This window comes from Callionymus lyra, chromosome 2, assembly GCF_982586985.1.
Source record: "Callionymus lyra chromosome 2, fCalLyr1.hap1.1, whole genome shotgun sequence".
Taxonomy (NCBI): Eukaryota; Metazoa; Chordata; class Actinopteri; order Syngnathiformes; family Callionymidae; genus Callionymus; species Callionymus lyra.
In genome coordinates this window covers 1,850,036-1,870,554 of record NC_141819.1, presented here as the reverse complement: position 1 = coordinate 1,870,554, position 20,519 = coordinate 1,850,036, and the positions used below count along the sequence as shown (strand labels likewise).

Genomic DNA, 20,519 nt, shown 5'->3' with positions numbered 1-20,519 from the left:
AGTAAGAACCAGATTTTTAAAGTTGATCCTGAAAGAAACTGGAAGCCAGTGAAGAGTTTTAAGGACCGGAGAAATGTGAGTTCTTCTACTAGAGCGGCTCAGAATTCTGAATCAACTGCAGACGAGACGATCCTTCTTGTTAAGACATGAAAACAAACTGTTACAATAGTCCAGACGAGAAGAAACAAACGCATGGATTATAAGATCCAGATCATGTTCCGACAACATTTTCCTAAGTTTAGAGATTTTTCTCAGTTGAAGGAAACAGTTTCTGGTCAGTTTTCTACAGTGTTGAACAAGAGACATGTCTTTATCAAATACAACACCCAGGTTTCTCAGGCTCAGTTTGACAGACTGACCTAAGTCACCCAAGTACTGACTCAACCCTGGAATCTTATCATCAGGAGCAATCACCAGAGTTTCAGTTTTGTCCACATTTAGCTGTAGAGTGTTTTCACTCATTGTTTGATTTCTAGCAAACAATTGACTAAGTTCAGCCTCTGGGGCTCAGTTGGAGCAAAAGAGAAGTAGAGCTGGATGTCATCAGCAAAAATGTGATAAGAAACATCAGGAAATCTCTGAATGATTTTACCGAGGGGAATCAAGTACAGCAAAAACAATAAAGGACCCAGAACAGAACCTTGAGGGACTCCACACAACAGATCTGCCAATTCAGACCTCATTTGATTGGCAGATACACTAAAACTGCATCCAGAAAGGTAAGATGACAACCATTCTAACACAGACCCAGACAGTCTTCATCCCTCAGTCTTCTCAGCAGGATCTGGTTCAACTGTGTCAAAGGCTGAGGACAGATCCAAGAGAACCAGAACATCATGATGTCACTGGACACCTTCAATAAAGCTGTCTCCGTAGAGTGATGTTTACAGAAGCCAGACTGAAACTTCTCATGGATGTCGCTCTGATCCAGGAACAGCTGCTCAGACACCACCTTCTCCAAGATCTTGGACAAGAAAGGGAGCTTAGAAATAGGCCTGAAATTACTGAGGTCAGTTGGATCTAAGCCTGGTTTTTTGAGCAGAGGCTCCACAATAGCATGTTTAAATGCATTGGGAAAAACCCCTGTGGAAAGGGAGAGGTTCACCATATTGGTAACTCAGGGGCCAATTACATCAAATACTTTGATAAAAAGCCTACACGGAAGGACGTCATCTGAGCAAGAGGAGGGTTTCATCTTGTTCACTAGTGCCGAAATATCAGCCAAAGATACAGCAGTGAAGGAGGACCAAGAGGAGGAGACGGGCTCAGAGACAGTAGGGGTTCCAAACAAAGGGGGAGAGATTTTCTCTTTGATCAATTTAATTTTGTCAATGAAAAATCTCAACAATCATTGCTGTCAGCTTCACAGAAGACAGTGATTTGAGGAGCAGGAGACACAAGAGAATTAATCGTGTCAAACAAAACTTTGGGGTTTTTCTAATTTGCTGCTACCAGTTTTCTGATGTAATCAGATCTAGCAGTTTCCACCATCTCATTGTAAGAAGTCATCAGATCCCTGATGACTTGTGTATTTATTTATTATTATTATTATTTATTTGTGTACTGATGATGTGTTTATTTGTTTGCTTGTGTGTTTGTCTACATCTGTTGTGTGTGTTTGTGTGTGTGTTTTCCTCCCTTACTGTGTAGTTGTGTACTCTACCTGACTTGCTCTCAAGATATTGACGAGTTCTTCCAACACTGTGTCTCGGTTCTTGTCCAAGAACCCGGAACATTCGTACTGAACCTGAAGACAAAGAACATGTGACGCGTGAACACATGAACATGTGACGCGTGAACACATGAACATGTGACACGTGAACACATGAACATGTGACACGTGAACACATGAAGACATGAACACGTGACACGTGAACAGATGAACATGTGACACGTGAACACATGAACATGTGACACGTGAACACATGAACATGTGACACGTGAACACATGAAGACATGAACATGTGACGCGTGAACACATGAACATGTGACACGTGAACACATGAACATGTGACACGTGAACACATGAACACGTGAACACATGAACACATGAACATGTGACACGTGAACACATGAACATGTGACACGTGAACACATGAACACGTGAACACATAAACATGTGACACGTGAACACATGAACATGTGACACGTGGACACGTGAACACATGAACACATGAACACATGAACACATGAACACGTGACACGTGAACACGAGTCTCTCACGGTGTCGGCGAAGTGCAGGACGATGAAGGCGTCGTTGGAGATGCGAGGCTTCATGAAGTGAGGGTGAGCTTTGCCGCCCAGGTGCTGCTCGTAGAGTTTTCTGGCCCAGTTTTCATCCGAGCCTTTGGGCATCTGAGGCGAGAGCGTGACCTCAGGGCGTGATTGACGGAGAGAAGGTTCCAAACAGAACCAGACTGACCCGACACTCCTCGTCCAGCAGGTCCAACAGACCCAGATGTCCCTCGATCAGGTTGATACACTGTTGATTATCACTGAACTCGATCCTGCTCCAGCCAAGACCCTCGCGCAAGTATTCTTCCTGCTCCAGGTGGAACACATGCTGCCAACACATGACCATTACTCATCATTACACTGAGTATTACTCCTCCAGACTCTGTAGTATTACTGCACGATACTCAGAAGTATTACTCCACGAGACTCTGTAGTATTACTGCACGATACTCAGAAGTATTACTCCACGAGACTCTGTAGTATTACTGCACGATACTCAGAAGTATTACTCCACGAGACTCTGTAGTATTACTGCACGATACTCAGAAGTATTACTCCAAGAGACTCTGTAGTATTACTGCACGATACTCAGAAGTATTACTCCAAGAGACTCTGTAGTATTACTGCACGATACTCAGAAGTATTACTCCAAGAGACTCTGTAGTATTACTGCACAATACTCAGAAGTATTACTCCACGAGACTCTGTAGTATTACTGCACGATACTCAGAAGTATTACTCCTCCAGACTCTGTAGTATTACTGCACGATACTCAGAAGTATTACTCCAAGAGACTCTGTAGTATTACCCAAGAGACTCTGTAGTATTACCCCGCGAGAATTAGTAGTAGTATAGTAGTATAGTAGAGTATTTTAAAATAATTGACAAAGATTGAAGTTTATTATCGTGTGTTTGACACTTGATGCTGGAAACATATGATGGTAGATTTATTTTTAACATAAATCTTTAATCAAATATATTTTTCGGATAAAATGTTAATTTAAATGAAAAAGAAAAGAAATGACGTTTATAGAAACACTTTGAAATGACCTTGACCTTTGACCCTCCATGTTGACCCTCTACTCACCCTGTTGAACTGTTGCTGCAGTTTCTCGTTTGCAAAGTTGATACAAAACTGTTCGAAGCTGTTTCGCTCGAACGTCTCGAACCTGAAGACGAAAAAATCAATTTTGACTCTTTTGAGTTTTTACATTGAAAGTTTTGAGCGATTCTTGTTTTTCTAAACATGTGACTCTGATGTAAACAAGTGACATCATCATGTTGAAGTAACAGTTTTGATTGTTATTGTTGAAAATTGTTTGATTCTAGTTGAAAATTGTTTGATTATAGTTGAAAATTGTTGGATTATAGTTGAAAATTGTTTGATTATAGTTGAAAATTGTTTGATTATAGTTGAAAATTGTTTGATTATAGTTGAAAATTGTTTGATTTTAGTTGAAAATTGTTAGATTATAGTTGAAAATTGTTTGATTATAGTTGAAAATTGTTTGATTATAGTTGAAAATTGTTAGATTATAGTTGAAAATTGTTTGATTATAGTTGAAAATTGTTTGATTATAGTTGAAAATTGTTTGATTTTAGTTGAAAATTGTTAGATTATAGTTGAAAATTGTTTGATTATAGTTGAAAATTGTTTGATTATAGTTGAAAATTGTTTGATTATAGATGAAAATTGTTTGATTATAGTTGAAAATTGTTTGATTATAGTTGAAAATTGTTTGATTATAGTTGAAAATTGTTAGATTATAGTTGAAAATTGTTTGATTATAGTTGAAAATTGTTAGATTATAATTGAAAATTGTTGGATTATAGTTGAAAATTGTGTGATTATAGTTGAAAATTGTTTGATTACAGTTGAAAATTGTTGGATTATAGTTGAAAATTGTTTGATTACAGTTGAAAATTGTTGGATTATTGTTGAAAATTGTTTGATTACAGTTGAAAATTGTTTGATTACAGTTGAAAATTGTTTGATTATAGTTGAAAATTGTTTGATTACAGTTGAAAATTGTTGGATTATTGTTGAAAATTGTTTGATTATAGTTGAAAATGGTTTGATTATAGTTGAAAATTGTTGGATTATAGTTGAAAATTGTTTGATTATAGTTGAAAATTGTTTGATTATAGTTCAAAATTGTTTGATTTCAGTTGAAAATTGTTTGATTATAGTTGAAAATTGTTTGATTTCAGTTGAAAATTGTTTGATTTCAGTTGAAAATTGTTTGATTGTAGTTGAAAATTGTTTGATTATAGTTGAAAATTGTTCTATTATAGTTGAAAATTGTTAGATTATAGTTGAAAATTGTTGGATTATAGTTGAAAATTGTTTGATTTCAGTTGAAAATTGTTTGATTATAGTTGAAAATTGTTTGATTATAGTTGAAAATTGTTGGATTATAGTTGAAAATTGTTTGATTTCAGTTGAAAATTGTTTGATTATAGTTGAAAATTGTTTGATTATAGTTGAAAATTGTTCTATTATAGTTGAAAATTGTTGGATTATAGTTGAAAATTGTTTGATTATAGTTGAAAATTGTTTGATTATAGTTGAAAATTGTTAGATTATAGTTGAAAATTGTTTGATTATAGTTGAAAATTGTTTGATTATAGTTGAAAATTGTTTGATTATAGTTGAAAATTTTTGATTATAGTTGAAAATTGTTGGATTATAGTTGAAAATTGTTTGATTTCAGTTGAAAATTGTTTGATTATAGTTGAAAATAGTTGGATTATAGTTGAAAATTGTTCTATTATAGTTGAAAATTGTTAGATTATAGTTGAAAATTGTTGGATTATAGTTGAAAATTGTTTGATTATAGTTGAAAATTGTTTGATTATAGTTGAAAATTGTTAGATTATAGTTGAAAATTGTTTGATTATAGTTGAAAATTGTTTGATTATAGTTTAAATTGTTTGATTATAGTTTAAATTGTTAGATTATAGTTGAAAATTGTTTGATTATAGTTGAAAATTGTTAGATTATATTTGAAAATTGTTTGATTATAGTTGAAAATTGTTAGATTATATTTGAAAATTGTTTGATTATAGTTGAAAATTGTTGGATTAAAATTGAAAATTGTTTGATTATAATTGAAAATTGTTGGATTACAGAAATATTTCGAAAGTGTTAAAAATAACCTTTGAATATAGAAATTATTCAATTATTTATTCAAATATTAATAAAATTCTTAAATGTAAAAAAACGTTTGGTTGTAAATGTGTAACTTTGTGTTTACATATTGTGTCGAAACATTCCAAAAGAACAGTCTTCTCCGTCCTGCCTTCACTCTCTTCTTCGCCTTCTCACCCGTAAATGTCCAAGACTCCGATGTAGGACGCGGCCTTGACTCTCTGAGTCCTCAGAGCCGAGTTGAGTCTCTGGACCGTCCAGGAGAACATCTGACCGTAGATGTGTTTGGCCAGAGCGTCTCGAGCCTCCACCGCCTGCTGACCCGTCAGAGGCTTGACCAGCATCTCGCCGCCCACGGCCAGTCTGCGGTGACAGAGCCAGTGCCTCACCTGACCTCCCTCGACCCCCAGCAGTCTGGAGAAGACGCTCATGGACCTGTCGTCCGCCTGAGGAGAGTGAGACCAGATGGACCTCAGAGCGTCGCCATCATTCTTAGTATTACTTCACAATAATCTGTAGTATTACTCCATGAGACTCCGCCTGAGGAGAGTGAGACCAGATGGACCACAGAGCGTCGCCATCATTCTTAGTATTACTTCACAATAATCTGTAGTATTACTCCATGAGACTCCGCCTGAGGAGAGTGAGACCAGATGGACCTCAGAGCGTCGCCATCATTCTTTTACAATGTTTTATTTCAATGTTTTTAAGCATTTTATTTATTTATTTCTCAATAATTGAATGAAAAATCACATATTTTCAAAATGTTTTTTTTTATATCTCATAATGTTTGGTATTTACATTCCAATAATTGAAAAATATAACTCCATGAAACTCTGTAGTATTATTCCATGAGACTCTGGAGTATTACTCTATGAGACTCTGGAGTATTACTCCATGAGACTCTGGAGTATTACTCTATGAGACTCTGGAGTATTACTCCATGAGACTCTGTAGTATTACTCCATGAGACTCTGTAGTATTACTCCATGAGACTCTGTTGTATTACTCTATGAGACTCTGGAGTATTATTCCATGAGACTCTGGAGTATTACTCCATGAGACTCTGGAGTATTACTCTATGAGACTCTGTAGTATTACTCCATGAGACTCTGTAGTATTACTCCATGACACTCTGGAGTATTACTCCATGAGACTCTGGAGTATTACTCTATGAGACTCTGGAGTATTACTCCATGAGACTCTGTAGTATTACTCCATGAGACTCTGTAGTAATACTCCATGAGACTCTGGAGTATTACTCCATGAGACTCTGGAGTATTACTCTATGAGACTCTGTAGTATTATTCCATGAAACTCTGTAGTATTATTCCATGAGACTCTGTAGTATTACTTCACAATAATCTGTAGTATTACTCCATGAGACTCCGCCTGAGGAGAGTGAGACCAGATGGACCTCAGAGCGTCGCCATCATTCTTTTACAATGTTTTATTTCAATGTTTTTAAGCATTTTATTTATTTATTTCTCAATAATTGAATGAAAAATCACATATTTTCAAAATGTTTTTTTTTATATCTCATAATGTTTGGTATTTACATTCCAATAATTGAAAAAAATAACTCCATGAAACTCTGTAGTATTATTCCATGAGACTCTGGAGTATTACTCTATGAGACTCTGGAGTATTACTCTATGAGACTCTGGAGTATTACTCTATGAGACTCTGGAGTATTATTCCATGAGACTCTGGAGTATTACTCCATGAGACTCTGGAGTATTACTCCATGAGACTCTGGAGTATTACTCTATGAGACTCTGGAGTATTACTCCATGAGACTCTGTAGTATTACTCCATGAGACTCTGTAGTATTACTCCACGAGACTCTATAGTATAACTCCATGAGACTCTATAGTATTACTCCACAATAATCTGTAGTATTACTCCATGAGACTCTGTATTATTACTCCATGAGACTCTGTAGTATTACTCCATGACACTCTGGAGTATTACTCCATGAGACTCTGGAGTATTACTCTATGAGACTCTGGAGTATTACTCCATGAGACTCTGGAGTATTACTCTATGAGACTCTGGAGTATTACTCCACGAGACTCTATAGTATAACTCCATGAGACTCTATAGTATTACTCCACAATAATCTGTAGTATTACTCCATGAGACTCTGTAGTATTACTCCATGAGACTCTGTAGTATTACTCCATGAGACTCTGGAGTATTACTCTATGAGACTCTGTAGTATTACTCCATGAGACTCTGTAGTATTACTCCATGAGACTCTATAGTATTACTCCACAATAATCTGTAGTATTACTCCATGAGACTCTGTAGTATTACTCCATGAGACTCTGTAGTATTACTCCATGACACTCTGGAGTATTACTCTATGAGACTCTGGAGTATTACTCCATGAGACTCTGGAGTATTACTCTATGAGACTCTGGAGTATTACTCCATGAGACTCTGTAGTATTACTCCACGAGACTCTATAGTATAACTCCATGAGACTCTATAGTATTACTCCACAATAATCTGTAGTATTACTCCATGAGACTCTGTAGTATTACTCCATGAGACTCTGTAGTATTACTCCATGAGACTCTGGAGTATTAGTCTATGAGACTCTGTAGTATTACTCCATGAGACTCTGGAGTATTACTCTATGAGACTCTGTAGTATTACTCCACGAGACTCTATAGTATAACTCCATGAGACTCTATAGTATTACTCCACAATAATCAGTAGTATTACTCTATGAGACTCTGTAGTATTACTCCATGAGACTCTGTAGTATTACTCCATGAGACTCTATAGTATTACTCCACAATAATCTGTAGTATTACTCCATGAGACTCTGTAGTATTACTCCATGACACTCTGTAGTATTACTCCATGACACTCTGGAGTATTACTCTATGAGACTCTGGAGTATTACTCCATGAGACTCTGTAGTATTACTCCACGAGACTCTATAGTATAACTCCATGAGACTCTATAGTATTACTCCACAATAATCTGTAGTATTACTCCATGAGACTCTGTAGCATTACTCCATGAGACTCTGTAGTATTACTCCATGAGACTCTGGAGTATTAGTCTATGAGACTCTGTAGTATTACTCCATGAGACTCTGGAGTATTACTCTATGAGACTCTGTAGTATTACTCCACGAGACTCTATAGTATAACTCCATGAGACTCTATAGTATTACTCCACAATAATCAGTAGTATTACTCCATGAGACTCTGTAGTATTACTCCATGAGACTCTGTAGTATTACTCCATGAGACTCTGGAGTATTACTCCACAAGACTCTATAGTATAACTCCATGAGACTCTATAGTATTACTCCACAAGAATCTGTAGTATTACTCCATGAGACTCTGTAGTATTACTCCACAAGACTCTGTAGTATTACTCCATGAGACTCTATAGTATTACTCCACAAGAATCTGTAGTATTACGCCATGAGACTCTGTAGTATTACTCCACAAGACTCTGTAGTATTACTCCATGAGACTCTATAGTATTACTCCACAAGAATCTGTAGTATTACGCCATGAGACTCTGTAGTATTACTCCATGAGACTCTGTAGTATTATTCCATGAGACTCTGCAGTATTACTCCACAAGACTCTGTAGTATTACTCCATGAGACTCTGTAGTATTACTCCATGAGACTCTGTAGTATTACTCCACGAGACTCTGTATTATTACTATGTATTACTATGTATGTACTGTATATTTAATTTAGAACATTTCTTTCTTTCTTTGGAATTAGAATAAAAAGGAAAATATATATGAATTTATTTGAAATATTCAAAAATGTATTCAATAATGAAGTAAATCAAACTTTCAATGTACAAATAATTGAAGTAAATCATTTTCAAAACGTTTGAATAAATACATTCAAAGTTTCAACAGAAGTTCAGTAAATACTCTGATGATGTTATTCTGACGTCACGCTCACCTCGATGTAGCTCCGCCCACTGGCCGCGACCTCCACGTTCCCCAGGTGAAGAACAGCTGCCAGGATGCGGAACAGCTCCATCTGCTGGTCCGGCCGCACACCTGCAACGTTGGCGTCAGACCTGGTGAAGGTTAAGTCAGAAGGTGTGGTTCTCTACCCAGAGTGCTGAGAGCGTTCCTGGTGCGCTCCAGGTCCGACGCGTCATCGGTGCCGGGGAGGCTGGTCTGGGATCCTGCGCTGGTGTAACGGAAGCGTCGCGGATCGTCTGTGGACACGTGGACGTCAACTCTTACATCTTATTTATACTCTTACATCTTATTTACACTCTTACATCTTATTTACACTCTTACATCTTATTTACACTCTTACATCTTATTTACACTTACATCTTATTTACACTCTTACATCTTATTTACACTCTTACATCTTATTTACACTCTTACATCTTATTTATACTCTTACATCTTATTTACACTCTTACATCTTATTTACACTCTTACATCTTATTTACACTTTTACATCTTATTTACACTCTTACATCTTATTTACACTTTTACATCTTATTTACACTCTTACATCTTATTTATACTCTTACATCTTATTTACACTCTTACATCTTATTTACACTCTTACATCTTATTTATACTCTTACATCTTATTTACACTCTTACATCTTATTTACACTCTTACATCTTATTTATACTCTTACATCTTATTTACACTCTTACATCTTATTTACACTCTTACATCTTATTTATACTCTTACATCTTATTTATACTCTTACATCTTATTTACACTCTTACATCTTATTTACACTCTTACATCTTATTTATACTCTTACATCTTATTTATACTCTTACATCTTATTTACACTCTTACATCTTATTTACACTCTTACATCTTATTTACACTCTTACATCTTATTTATACTCTTACATCTTATTTACACTCTTACATCTTATTTATACTCTTACATCTTATTTACACTCTTACATCTTATTTACACTCTTACATCTTATTTATACTCTTACATCTTATTTACACTCTTACATCTTATTTACACTCTTACATCTTATTTACACTCTTACATCTTATTTACACTCTTACATCTTATTTATACTCTTACATCTTATTTACACTCTTACATCTTATTTACACTCTTACATCTTATTTATACTCTTACATCTTATTTACACTCTTACATCTTATTTATACTCTTACATCTTATTTACACTCTTACATCTTATTTACACTCTTACATCTTATTTATACTCTTACATCTTATTTACACTCTTACATCTTATTTACACTCTTACATCTTATTTACACTCTTACATCTTATTTACACTCTTACATCTTATTTATACTCTTACATCTTATTTACACTCTTACATCTTATTTACACTCTTACATCTTATTTATACTCTTACATCTTATTTATACTCTTACATCTTATTTACACTCTTACATCTTATTTACACTCTTACATCTTATTTATACTCTTACATCTTATTTATACTCTTACATCTTATTTACACTCTTACATCTTATTTACACTCTTACATCTTATTTACACTCTTACATCTTATTTATACTCTTACATCTTATTTACACTCTTACATCTTATTTATACTCTTACATCTTATTTACACTCTTACATCTTATTTACACTCTTACATCTTATTTATACTCTTACATCTTATTTACACTCTTACATCTTATTTACACTCTTACATCTTATTTACACTCTTACATCTTATTTACACTCTTACATCTTATTTATACTCTTACATCTTATTTACACTCTTACATCTTATTTACACTCTTACATCTTATTTATACTCTTACATCTTATTTACACTCTTACATCTTATTTACACTCTTACATCTTATTTACACTCTTACATCTTATTTACACTCTTACATCTTATTTACACTCTTACATCTTATTTATACTCTTACATCTTATTTACACTCTTACATCTTATTTACACTCTTACATCTTATTTATACTCTTACATCTTATTTACACTCTTACATCTTATTTACACTTACATCTTATTTACACTCTTACATCTTATTTACACTCTTACATCTTATTTATACTCTTACATCTTATTTACACTCTTACATCTTATTTACACTCTTACATCTTATTTATACTCTTACATCTTATTTACACTCTTACATCTTATTTACACTCTTACATCTTATTTATACTCTTACATCTTATTTACACTCTTACATCTTATTTATACTCTTACATCTTATTTACACTCTTACATGTTATTTACACTTACATCTTATTTACACTCTTACATCTTATTTACACTCTTACATCTTATTTATACTCTTACATCTTATTTACACTCTTACATCTTATTTACACTCTTACATCTTATTTATACTCTTACATCTTATTTACACTTACATCTTATTTACACTCTTACATCTTATTTACACTCTTACATCTTATTTATACTCTTACATCTTATTTACACTCTTACATCTTATTTATACTCTTACATCTTATTTACACTCTTACATCTCATTTACACTCTTACATCTTATTTACACTCTTACATCTTATTTACACTCTTACATCTTATTTATACTCTTACATCTTATTTACACTCTTACATCTTATTTACACTCTTACATCTTATTTACACTCTTACATCTTATTTACACTCTTACATCTTATTTATATTCTTACATCTTATTTATACTCTTACATCTTATTTATACTCTTACATCTTATTTACACTCTTACATCTTATTTACACTCTTACATCTTATTTATATTCTTACATCTTATTTACACTCTTACATCTTATTTATATTCTTACATCTTATTTATACTCTTACATCTTATTTATACTCTTACATCTTATTTACACTCTTACATCTTATTTACACTCTTACATCTTATTTACACTCTTACATCTTATTTATATTCTTACATCTTATTTATATTCTTACATCTTATTTATACTCTTACATCTTATTTACACTCTTACATCTTATTTATACTCTTACATCTTATTTACACTCTTACATCTTATTTATACTGTTACATCTTATTTACACTCTTACATCTTATTTATACTCTTACATCTTATTTACACTCTTACATCTTATTTATACTCTTACATCTTATTTACACTCTTACATCTTATTTATACTCTTACATCTTATTTACACTCTTACATCTTATTTACACTCTTACATCTTATTTACACTCTTACATCTTATTTACACTCTTACATCTTATTTACACTCTTACATCTTATTTACACTCTTACATCTTATTTATACTCTTACATCTTATTTATACTCTTACATCTTATTTACACTCTTACATCTTATTTACACTCTTACATCTTATTTACACTTTTACATCTTATTTACACTCTTACATCTTATTTACACTCTTACATCTTGTTTACACTTTTACATCTTATTTACACTCTTACATCTTATTTACACATGCTTCTCATCATCTGCTAACATGCTAACATGCTTCTCATCATCTGCTCACATGCTAACATGCTTCTCATCAGCTGCTAACATGCTAACATGCTTCTCATCAGCTGCTAACATGCTAACATGCTTCTCATCATCTGCTAACATGCTAACATGCTTCTCATCAGCTGCTAACATGCTAACATGCTTCTCATCAGCTGCTAAAATGCTAACATGCTTCTCATCATCTGATCACATGCTAACATGCTTCTCATCATCGGCTAACATGCTAACATGCTTCTCATCATCTGCTAACATGCTAACATGCTTCTCATCATCTGATCACATGCTAACATGCTTCTCATCATCGGCTAACATGCTAACATGCTTCTCATCATCTGATCACATGCTAACATGCTTCTCATCATCGGCTAACATGCTAACATGCTTCTCATCATCTGCTAACATGCTAACATGCTTCTCATCATCTGCTAACATGCTAACATGCTTCTCATCAGCTGCTAACATGCTAACATGCTTCTCATCATCTGCTAACATGCTAAGACGATACAGCGAAAATGATATAAGGTAAGGTAAGGTAAGGTAAAACTTTATTGATCCCTCAGGAGGTCTCCTTCGGGAAATTGTTTTTTTCCAGTAGCCAGCAATTTTTCATAAACAATAAAAAATAATACATAAAAAATAAAATAAGAAAAGAACATAAGCGGAAGAAGAAGATGACACAATCTAAGTATAAAGATAAAGACAAAGAACATCAACAAAGACAAAGGATACAAAGACTAACATGGAACATCCAGATACTCTCACTCCACTCCTGCCCCCGAACTCAGAATTGTACAATTTAATAGCCCGAGGAATGAATGAGTCCCTGAGTCTATTTGTCTTGCACCTGGTAGGAGCATTCGTGCTTCATCTGCTTCTCTGCTCACTGATGACAGTGTTCAGAGGATGACTGTCATCATCATGATGGACAGTAGTTTGTTCAATGATCTCCTCTCAGCAACTGTCACCAGTGAGTCCAGCTTCATTCCAACCACAGAACCAGCCTTTCTGATCAACCTGTCCAACCTGTTGACACTCCTCTTGGACACATTTCCACCCCAACACACCACAGCATAGAACATGACACTGGCCACCACAGACTGGTAGAACATGCAGAGGAGCTTCTTGCAGATGTTAAATGATCGAAGCCTCCTCAGAAAGTACTTCTACTCTGAACCTTCTTAAACTCATGGTCTGTGTTGCAGGACCAGTTTACTGTCCATCCACACACCGAGGTACTTATATCTCCACCTCGTCGCCTCTGATGGACACTGGACGTGGCTTTGTCCTGGACCTCCCGAAGTCCAAGACCAGCTCCTTGGTCTTTGAGGTGTTCAGCTGCAAGTGGTTCCTCTCACTCCAGTCCACAAAGTCACTTATCAGACTCCTATACTCGTCTTCGCTGTGTTCCCTGATGCATCCAACAATGGCAGTGTCGTCAGCATACTTCTGGACGAGACTCAGCTCTGAGTTGTAGCAGAAGTCTGAAGTGTAGATGGTGAAGAGGAGAGGGGCCAGTACTGTCCCCTGAGGTGCTCCTGTACTGCACACCACAGTGTCAGACTTGATATCCTTCAGCCTGACATACTGTGGTCCATCAGTAAGATAGTCCGTAATCCAGGAGACCAGACCAGGGTCCACATGCATCTTAGTCAGTTTGTCCTGCAGCAGAGTGGGTTGGATAGTGTTGAAGGCACTAGAAAAGTCCAGGAACAGGATTCTCACTGAACCGCTTCCTTTATCCAAGTGGGAGTAGGTCCGATGCAGGAGGTGAAGGATGGCATCTTCCACACCAACTGCTGGCTGGTAGGCAAACTGCAGGGGGTCTTGCGCGTGCTGGACTTGTGGCCTGAGATGTTTGAGGACCAGCCGCTCCAGTGTCTTCATCAGCTGCGAAGTCAGTGCCACCGGTCTGTAATCGTTCAGCTCGTTCTGATCTTTTTAGGGACTGGAACGATACAGGAAGTCTTCCACAGAGTTGGTACTTTCCCCAGCCGTAGACTGAGGTTGAAGACATGCTGGAGTGGCTCAGCTAGTTCAGCAGGTCTTTAGCAGTCGAGCAGACACCTTATCAGGACCAGCAGCCTTCCCTGGACGAATCCTCCGAAGTACATCCTGTACCTGGAGTGAGGTGAAGCTGGGAAGTGGTTGTGTGGAGCTGAGGGGGGCACAAGAAGGTGGGGCAGGTCCTGAGGCGGGCAGCAGTGAGGGTGACCTGCTCAAACCTGTTGAAAAAGTTGTTCAGTCCATTTGCCTCCTCCACCGTGTCCACTGCAGTCAGAGAGGCCTTGGTCTTGTGTCCAGTGATGGTTTTAACATCATCCCAGACTCTCTTATTTCTTCTCGGCTCAGCTTCTCCTCCAACCTCCTCCTGTAGGTGTCCTTTGCCTCCTTCAAGCATCGCTTCACCTCCTGCTGAGCTGATCTCATGGCGTCCCTGTCTCTGCTCCTGAAAGCCACTTTCTTCCTGTTAAGGACATCCTTGACCTCCTTTGTTACCCACGGTTTATTTTTATTATCAGGGTAACAGCGGACAGTCTTAGTAGGGGCGACAACGTCCAAACAGAAATTTAAATAATCTGTTAGACAGTGTCTCTGACCCTCGATGTCCTCACCTCTGTCTCTGCACCAGAGGAATGTACTGGGACTGAAGGTGGACCAGGTTATGATCGGACCTTCCAAGTGGAGGGAGAGGTTTGGCTCTGTAGGCGTCCTTCAAGTTGGAATAAAGAAGGTCAATTGTCCTGTTATTCCTGGTGGGACAATCCACGGCCTGATGGAAAGTAGGCAGAGTAGAGTCCAGGTGGATTAAAGTCTCCAGAGATGATGATAAACGCGTCAGGATGTTGATTCTGAAGTCGAGCTGTCATTGTGTGGATCTTCTCACAGGCAGATGGCGCCGCAGCGCTCGCAGGAATGTAGACACACAGCGATCACGTGACTGAACTCACGCGGTAGATAATATGGACGCATGCTGACAGACAACAGTTCTACATCTTGACAACACAAGACTTTCTTCACAGTAACGTGTCTATACAGATGATATAGAGAAGATGATACAGAGAAGATGATACAGAGAAGATGATACAGAGAAGGCAGAGAAGGTGATACAGAGAAGATGATACAGAGAAGATGAAACAGAGAAGATGATACAGAGAAGATGATACAGAGAAGATGATACAGAGAAGGCAGAGAAGGTGATACAGAGAAGACAGAGAAGATGATACAGAGAAGATGATACAGAGAAGATGATACAGAGAAGGCAGAGAAGGTGATACAGAGAAGATGATACAGAGAAGATGATACAGAGAAGGCAGAGAAGGTGATACAGAGAAGATGATACAGAGAAGACAGAGAAGATGATACAGAGAAGATGAAACAGAGAAGATGATACAGAGAAGATGATACAGAGAAGATGATACAGAGAAGGCAGAAAAGGTGATACAGAGAAGACAGAGAAGATGATACAGAGAAGATGATACAGAGAGGATGATACAGAGAAGGCAGAGAAGATGATACAGAGAAGATGATACAGAGAAGGCAGAGAAGATGATACAGAGAAGGCAGAGAAGGTGATACAGAGAAGATGATACCGAGAAGATGAAACAGAGAAGATGATACAGAGAAGATGATACAGAGAAGATGATACAGAGAAGGCAGAGAAGGTGATACAGAGAAGACAGAGAAGATGATACAGAGAAGATGATACAGAGAAGATGATACAGAGAAGGCAGAGAAGGTGATACAGAGAAGATGATACAGAGAAGATGATACAGAGAAGGCAGAGAAGGTGATACAGAGAAGATGATACAGAGAAGACAGAGAAGATGATACAGAGAAGATGAAACAGAGAAGATGATACAGAGAAGATGATACAGAGAAGGCAGAAAAGGTGATACAGAGAAGACAGAGAAGATTATACAGAGAAGATGATACAGAGAGGATGATACAGAGAAGGCAGAGAAGATGATACAGAGAAGATGATACAGAGAAGGCAGAGAAGGTGATACAGAGAAGATGATACAGAGAAGACAGAGAAGATGATACAGAGAAGATGAAACAGAGAAGATGATACAGAGAAGATGATACAGAGAAGACAGAGAACATGATACAGAGAAGACAGAGAAGATGATACAGAGAAGATGAAACAGAGAAGATGATACAGAGAAGATGATACAGAGAAGACAGAGAAGATTATAAAGAGAAGATGATACAGAGAAGGCAGAGAAGGTGATACAGAGAAGATGATACAGAGAAGGCAGAGAAGGTGATACAGAGAAGATGATACAGAGAAGACAGAGAAGATGATACAGATAAGATGATACAGAGAAGACAGAGAAGATGATACAGAGAAGACAGAGAAGATGATACAGAGAAGATGAAACAGAGAAGATGATACAGAGAAGACAGAGAAGATGATACAGAGAAGACAGAGAAGATGATACAGAGAAGATGAAACAGAGAAGATGATACAGAGAAGATGATACAGAGAAGACAGAGAAGATGATACAGAGAAGATGATACAGAGAAGATGATACAGAGAAGACAGAGAAGATTATAAAGAGAAGATGATACAGAGAAGGCAGAGAAGGTGATACAGAGAAGATGATACAGAGAAGACAGAGAAGATGATACAGAGAAGGCAGAGAAGGTGATACAGAGAAGATGATACAGAGAAGACAGAGAAGATGATACAGATAAGATGATACAGAGAAGATGATACAGAGAAGACAGAGAAGATGATACAGAGAAGATGATACAGAGAAGACAGAGAAGATGATACAGAGAAGATGATACAGAGAAGATGATACAGAGAAGACAGAGAAGATGATACAGAGAAGACGATACAGAGAAGACAGAGAAGACGATACAGAGAAGATGATACAGAGAAGATGATAGAGAGAAGACAATACAGAGAAGATGATAGAGAGAAGACAATACAGAGAAGATGATGCAGAGAAGATGATACAGAGAAGACAGAGAAGATGATCAGAGAAGACAGAGAAGATGATACAGAGAAGACAGAGAAGATGATACAGAGAAGACAGAGTAGATGATACAGAGAAGACAGAGTAGATGATACAGAGAAGACAGAGTAGATGATACAGAGAAGACAGAGAAGATGATACAGAGAAGACAGAGAAGATGATACAGAGAAGACAGAGAAGATGATACAGAGAAGACAGAGAAGATGATACAGAGAAGACAGAGAAGATGATACAGAGAAGGTGATACAGAGAAGATGATACAGAGAAGACAGAGAAGATGATACAGAGAAGATGAAACAGAGAAGATGATACAGAGAAGATGATACAGAGAAGACAGAGAACATGATACAGAGAAGACAGAGAAGATGATACAGAGAAGACAGAGAAGATGATACAGAGAAGACAGAGAAGATGATACAGAGAAGACAGAGTAGATGATACAAAGAACACAGAGTAGATGATACAGAGAAGATGATACAAAGAACACAGAGTAGATGATACAGAGAACACAGAGTAGATGATACAGAGAAGATGATACAAAGAACACAGAGTAGATGATACAGAGAAGATGATACAAAGAACACAGAGTAGATGATACAGAGAAGACAGAGAAGATGATACAGAGAAGACAGAGAAGATGATACAGAGAAGACAGAGTAGATGATACAGAGAAGACAGAGTAGATGATACAGAGAAGACAGAGAAGATGATACAGAGAAGACAGAGTAGATGATACAGAGAAGACAGAGAAGATGATACAGAGAAGACAGAGTAGATGATACAGAGAAGACAGAGTAGATGATACAGAGAAGACAGAGTAGATGATACAGAGAAGACAGAGAAGATGATACAGAGAAGACAGACATGATGATACAGAGAAGACAGAGAAGATGATACAGAGAAGACAGAGTAGATGATACAGAGAAGACAGAGTAGATGATACAGAGAAGACAGAGAAGATGATACAGAGAAGACAGAGAAGATGATACAGAGAAGACAGAGAAGATGATACAGAGAAGATGATACAGAGAAGACAGAGAAGATGATACAGAGAAGACAGAGAAGATGATACAGAGAAGACAGAGAAGATGATACAGAGAAGATGATACAGAGAAGACAGAGAAGATGATACAGAGAAGACAGAGAAGATGATACAGAGAAGATGATACAGAGAAGATGATACAGAGAAGACAGAGAAGATGATACAGAGAAGATGATACAAAGAACACAGAGTAGATGATACAGAGAAGACAGAGAAGATGATACAGAGAAGACAGAGAAGATGATACAGAGAAGACAGAGAAGATGATACAGAGAAGACAGAGAAGATGATACAGAGAAGATGATACAGAGAAGACAGAGAAGATGATACAGAGAAGACAGAGAAGATGATACAGAGAAGATGATACAGAGAAGATGATACAGAGAAGACAGAGAAGATGATACAGAGAAGATGATACAAAGAACACAGAGTAGATGATACAGAGAAGACAGAGAAGATGATACAGAGAAGACAGAGAAGATGATACAGAGAAGATGATACAAAGAACACAGAGTAGATGATACAGAGAAGAAAGAGAAGATGATACAGAGAAGACAGAGAAGATGATACAGAGAAGACAGAGAAGATGATACAGAGAAGACAGAGTAGATGATACAGAGAAGACAGAGAAGATGATACAGAGAAGACAGAGTAGATGATACAGAGAAGACAGAGTAGATGATACAGAGAAGACAGAGTAGATGATACAGAGAAGATGATACAGAGAAGACAGAGAAGATGATACAGAGAAGACAGAGTAGATGATACAGAGAAGACAGAGAAGATGATACAGAGAAGACAGAGTAGATGATACAGAGAAGACAGAGTAGATGATACAGAGAAGACAGAGTAGATGATACAGAGAAGATGATACAGAGAAGACAGAGAAGATGATACAGAGTAGACTCACCAAGCTTCAGCGCTCTCATCTCCGGCAGCTCTCTGGACGCACACAGCTGGTAGAAGATGTGATAATTTCGCTCTGACGACGCCTGTACGACACGAGCGTGATGAGGTCATGAACCAGGAAGTGACGGAGGTTCTAGTTCTTCACCTGGAAGACCACTCTGGACTTCTCCAGCAAGTAGGTCCTCATGTTGGCGTTGATGATGTCACCTTTAACCCCGAACCCGATCTCGATGTATTTCCCGAAGCGACTGCTGTTGTCGTTCCTGGTGGTTTTGGCGTTTCCGATGGACTGAGGAGGACGAAGGTTTCACGTCACATCACGTCTGAATATTGTCACCAGAGAAGGTCACGGGTTCTACCTCCATGATGGGGTTGGATGCCAGGACTCTCTCCTCCACACTGGTCTGCTCAGAGGCTCCTCCCACCGCAGCAAAGTATCGCATCGTGAACTTTGCTGAGACGGTTTTTCCTGAACCAGACTCTCCACTGATGATGATGGACTGATTCTTCTGCTCCCTGAACACACACATGAACACATGAACACACACATGAACACATGAACACACACATGAACACATGAACACACACATGAACACATGAACACATGAACACACACATGAACACATGAACACATGAACACACACATGAACACATGAACACATGAACACACACATGAACACATGAACACACACATGAACACATGAACACACACA

General features: G+C 37.1%; 1 protein-coding gene across 1 annotated transcript in view; it reads right to left on the bottom strand.

The window, feature by feature from the left end:
• Window positions 1-20,519, bottom strand: part of LOC148085044 (unconventional myosin-Va) — a 52,075-nt gene that overhangs the window by 17,102 nt on the left and 14,454 nt on the right. The window contains exons 5-14 of the mRNA XM_087783213.1: window positions 20,166-20,322; window positions 19,952-20,095; window positions 19,808-19,889; window positions 9,496-9,603; window positions 9,339-9,439; window positions 5,564-5,832; window positions 3,323-3,404; window positions 2,423-2,563; window positions 2,224-2,355; window positions 1,664-1,747 (exon numbers count right to left, since the gene is read on the bottom strand). Coding sequence (XP_087639339.1) covers window positions 1,664-1,747; window positions 2,224-2,355; window positions 2,423-2,563; window positions 3,323-3,404; window positions 5,564-5,832; window positions 9,339-9,439; window positions 9,496-9,603; window positions 19,808-19,889; window positions 19,952-20,095; window positions 20,166-20,322 — 1,300 coding nt within the window. The remainder of the gene's footprint in view (window positions 1-1,663; window positions 1,748-2,223; window positions 2,356-2,422; window positions 2,564-3,322; window positions 3,405-5,563; window positions 5,833-9,338; window positions 9,440-9,495; window positions 9,604-19,807; window positions 19,890-19,951; window positions 20,096-20,165; window positions 20,323-20,519) is intronic.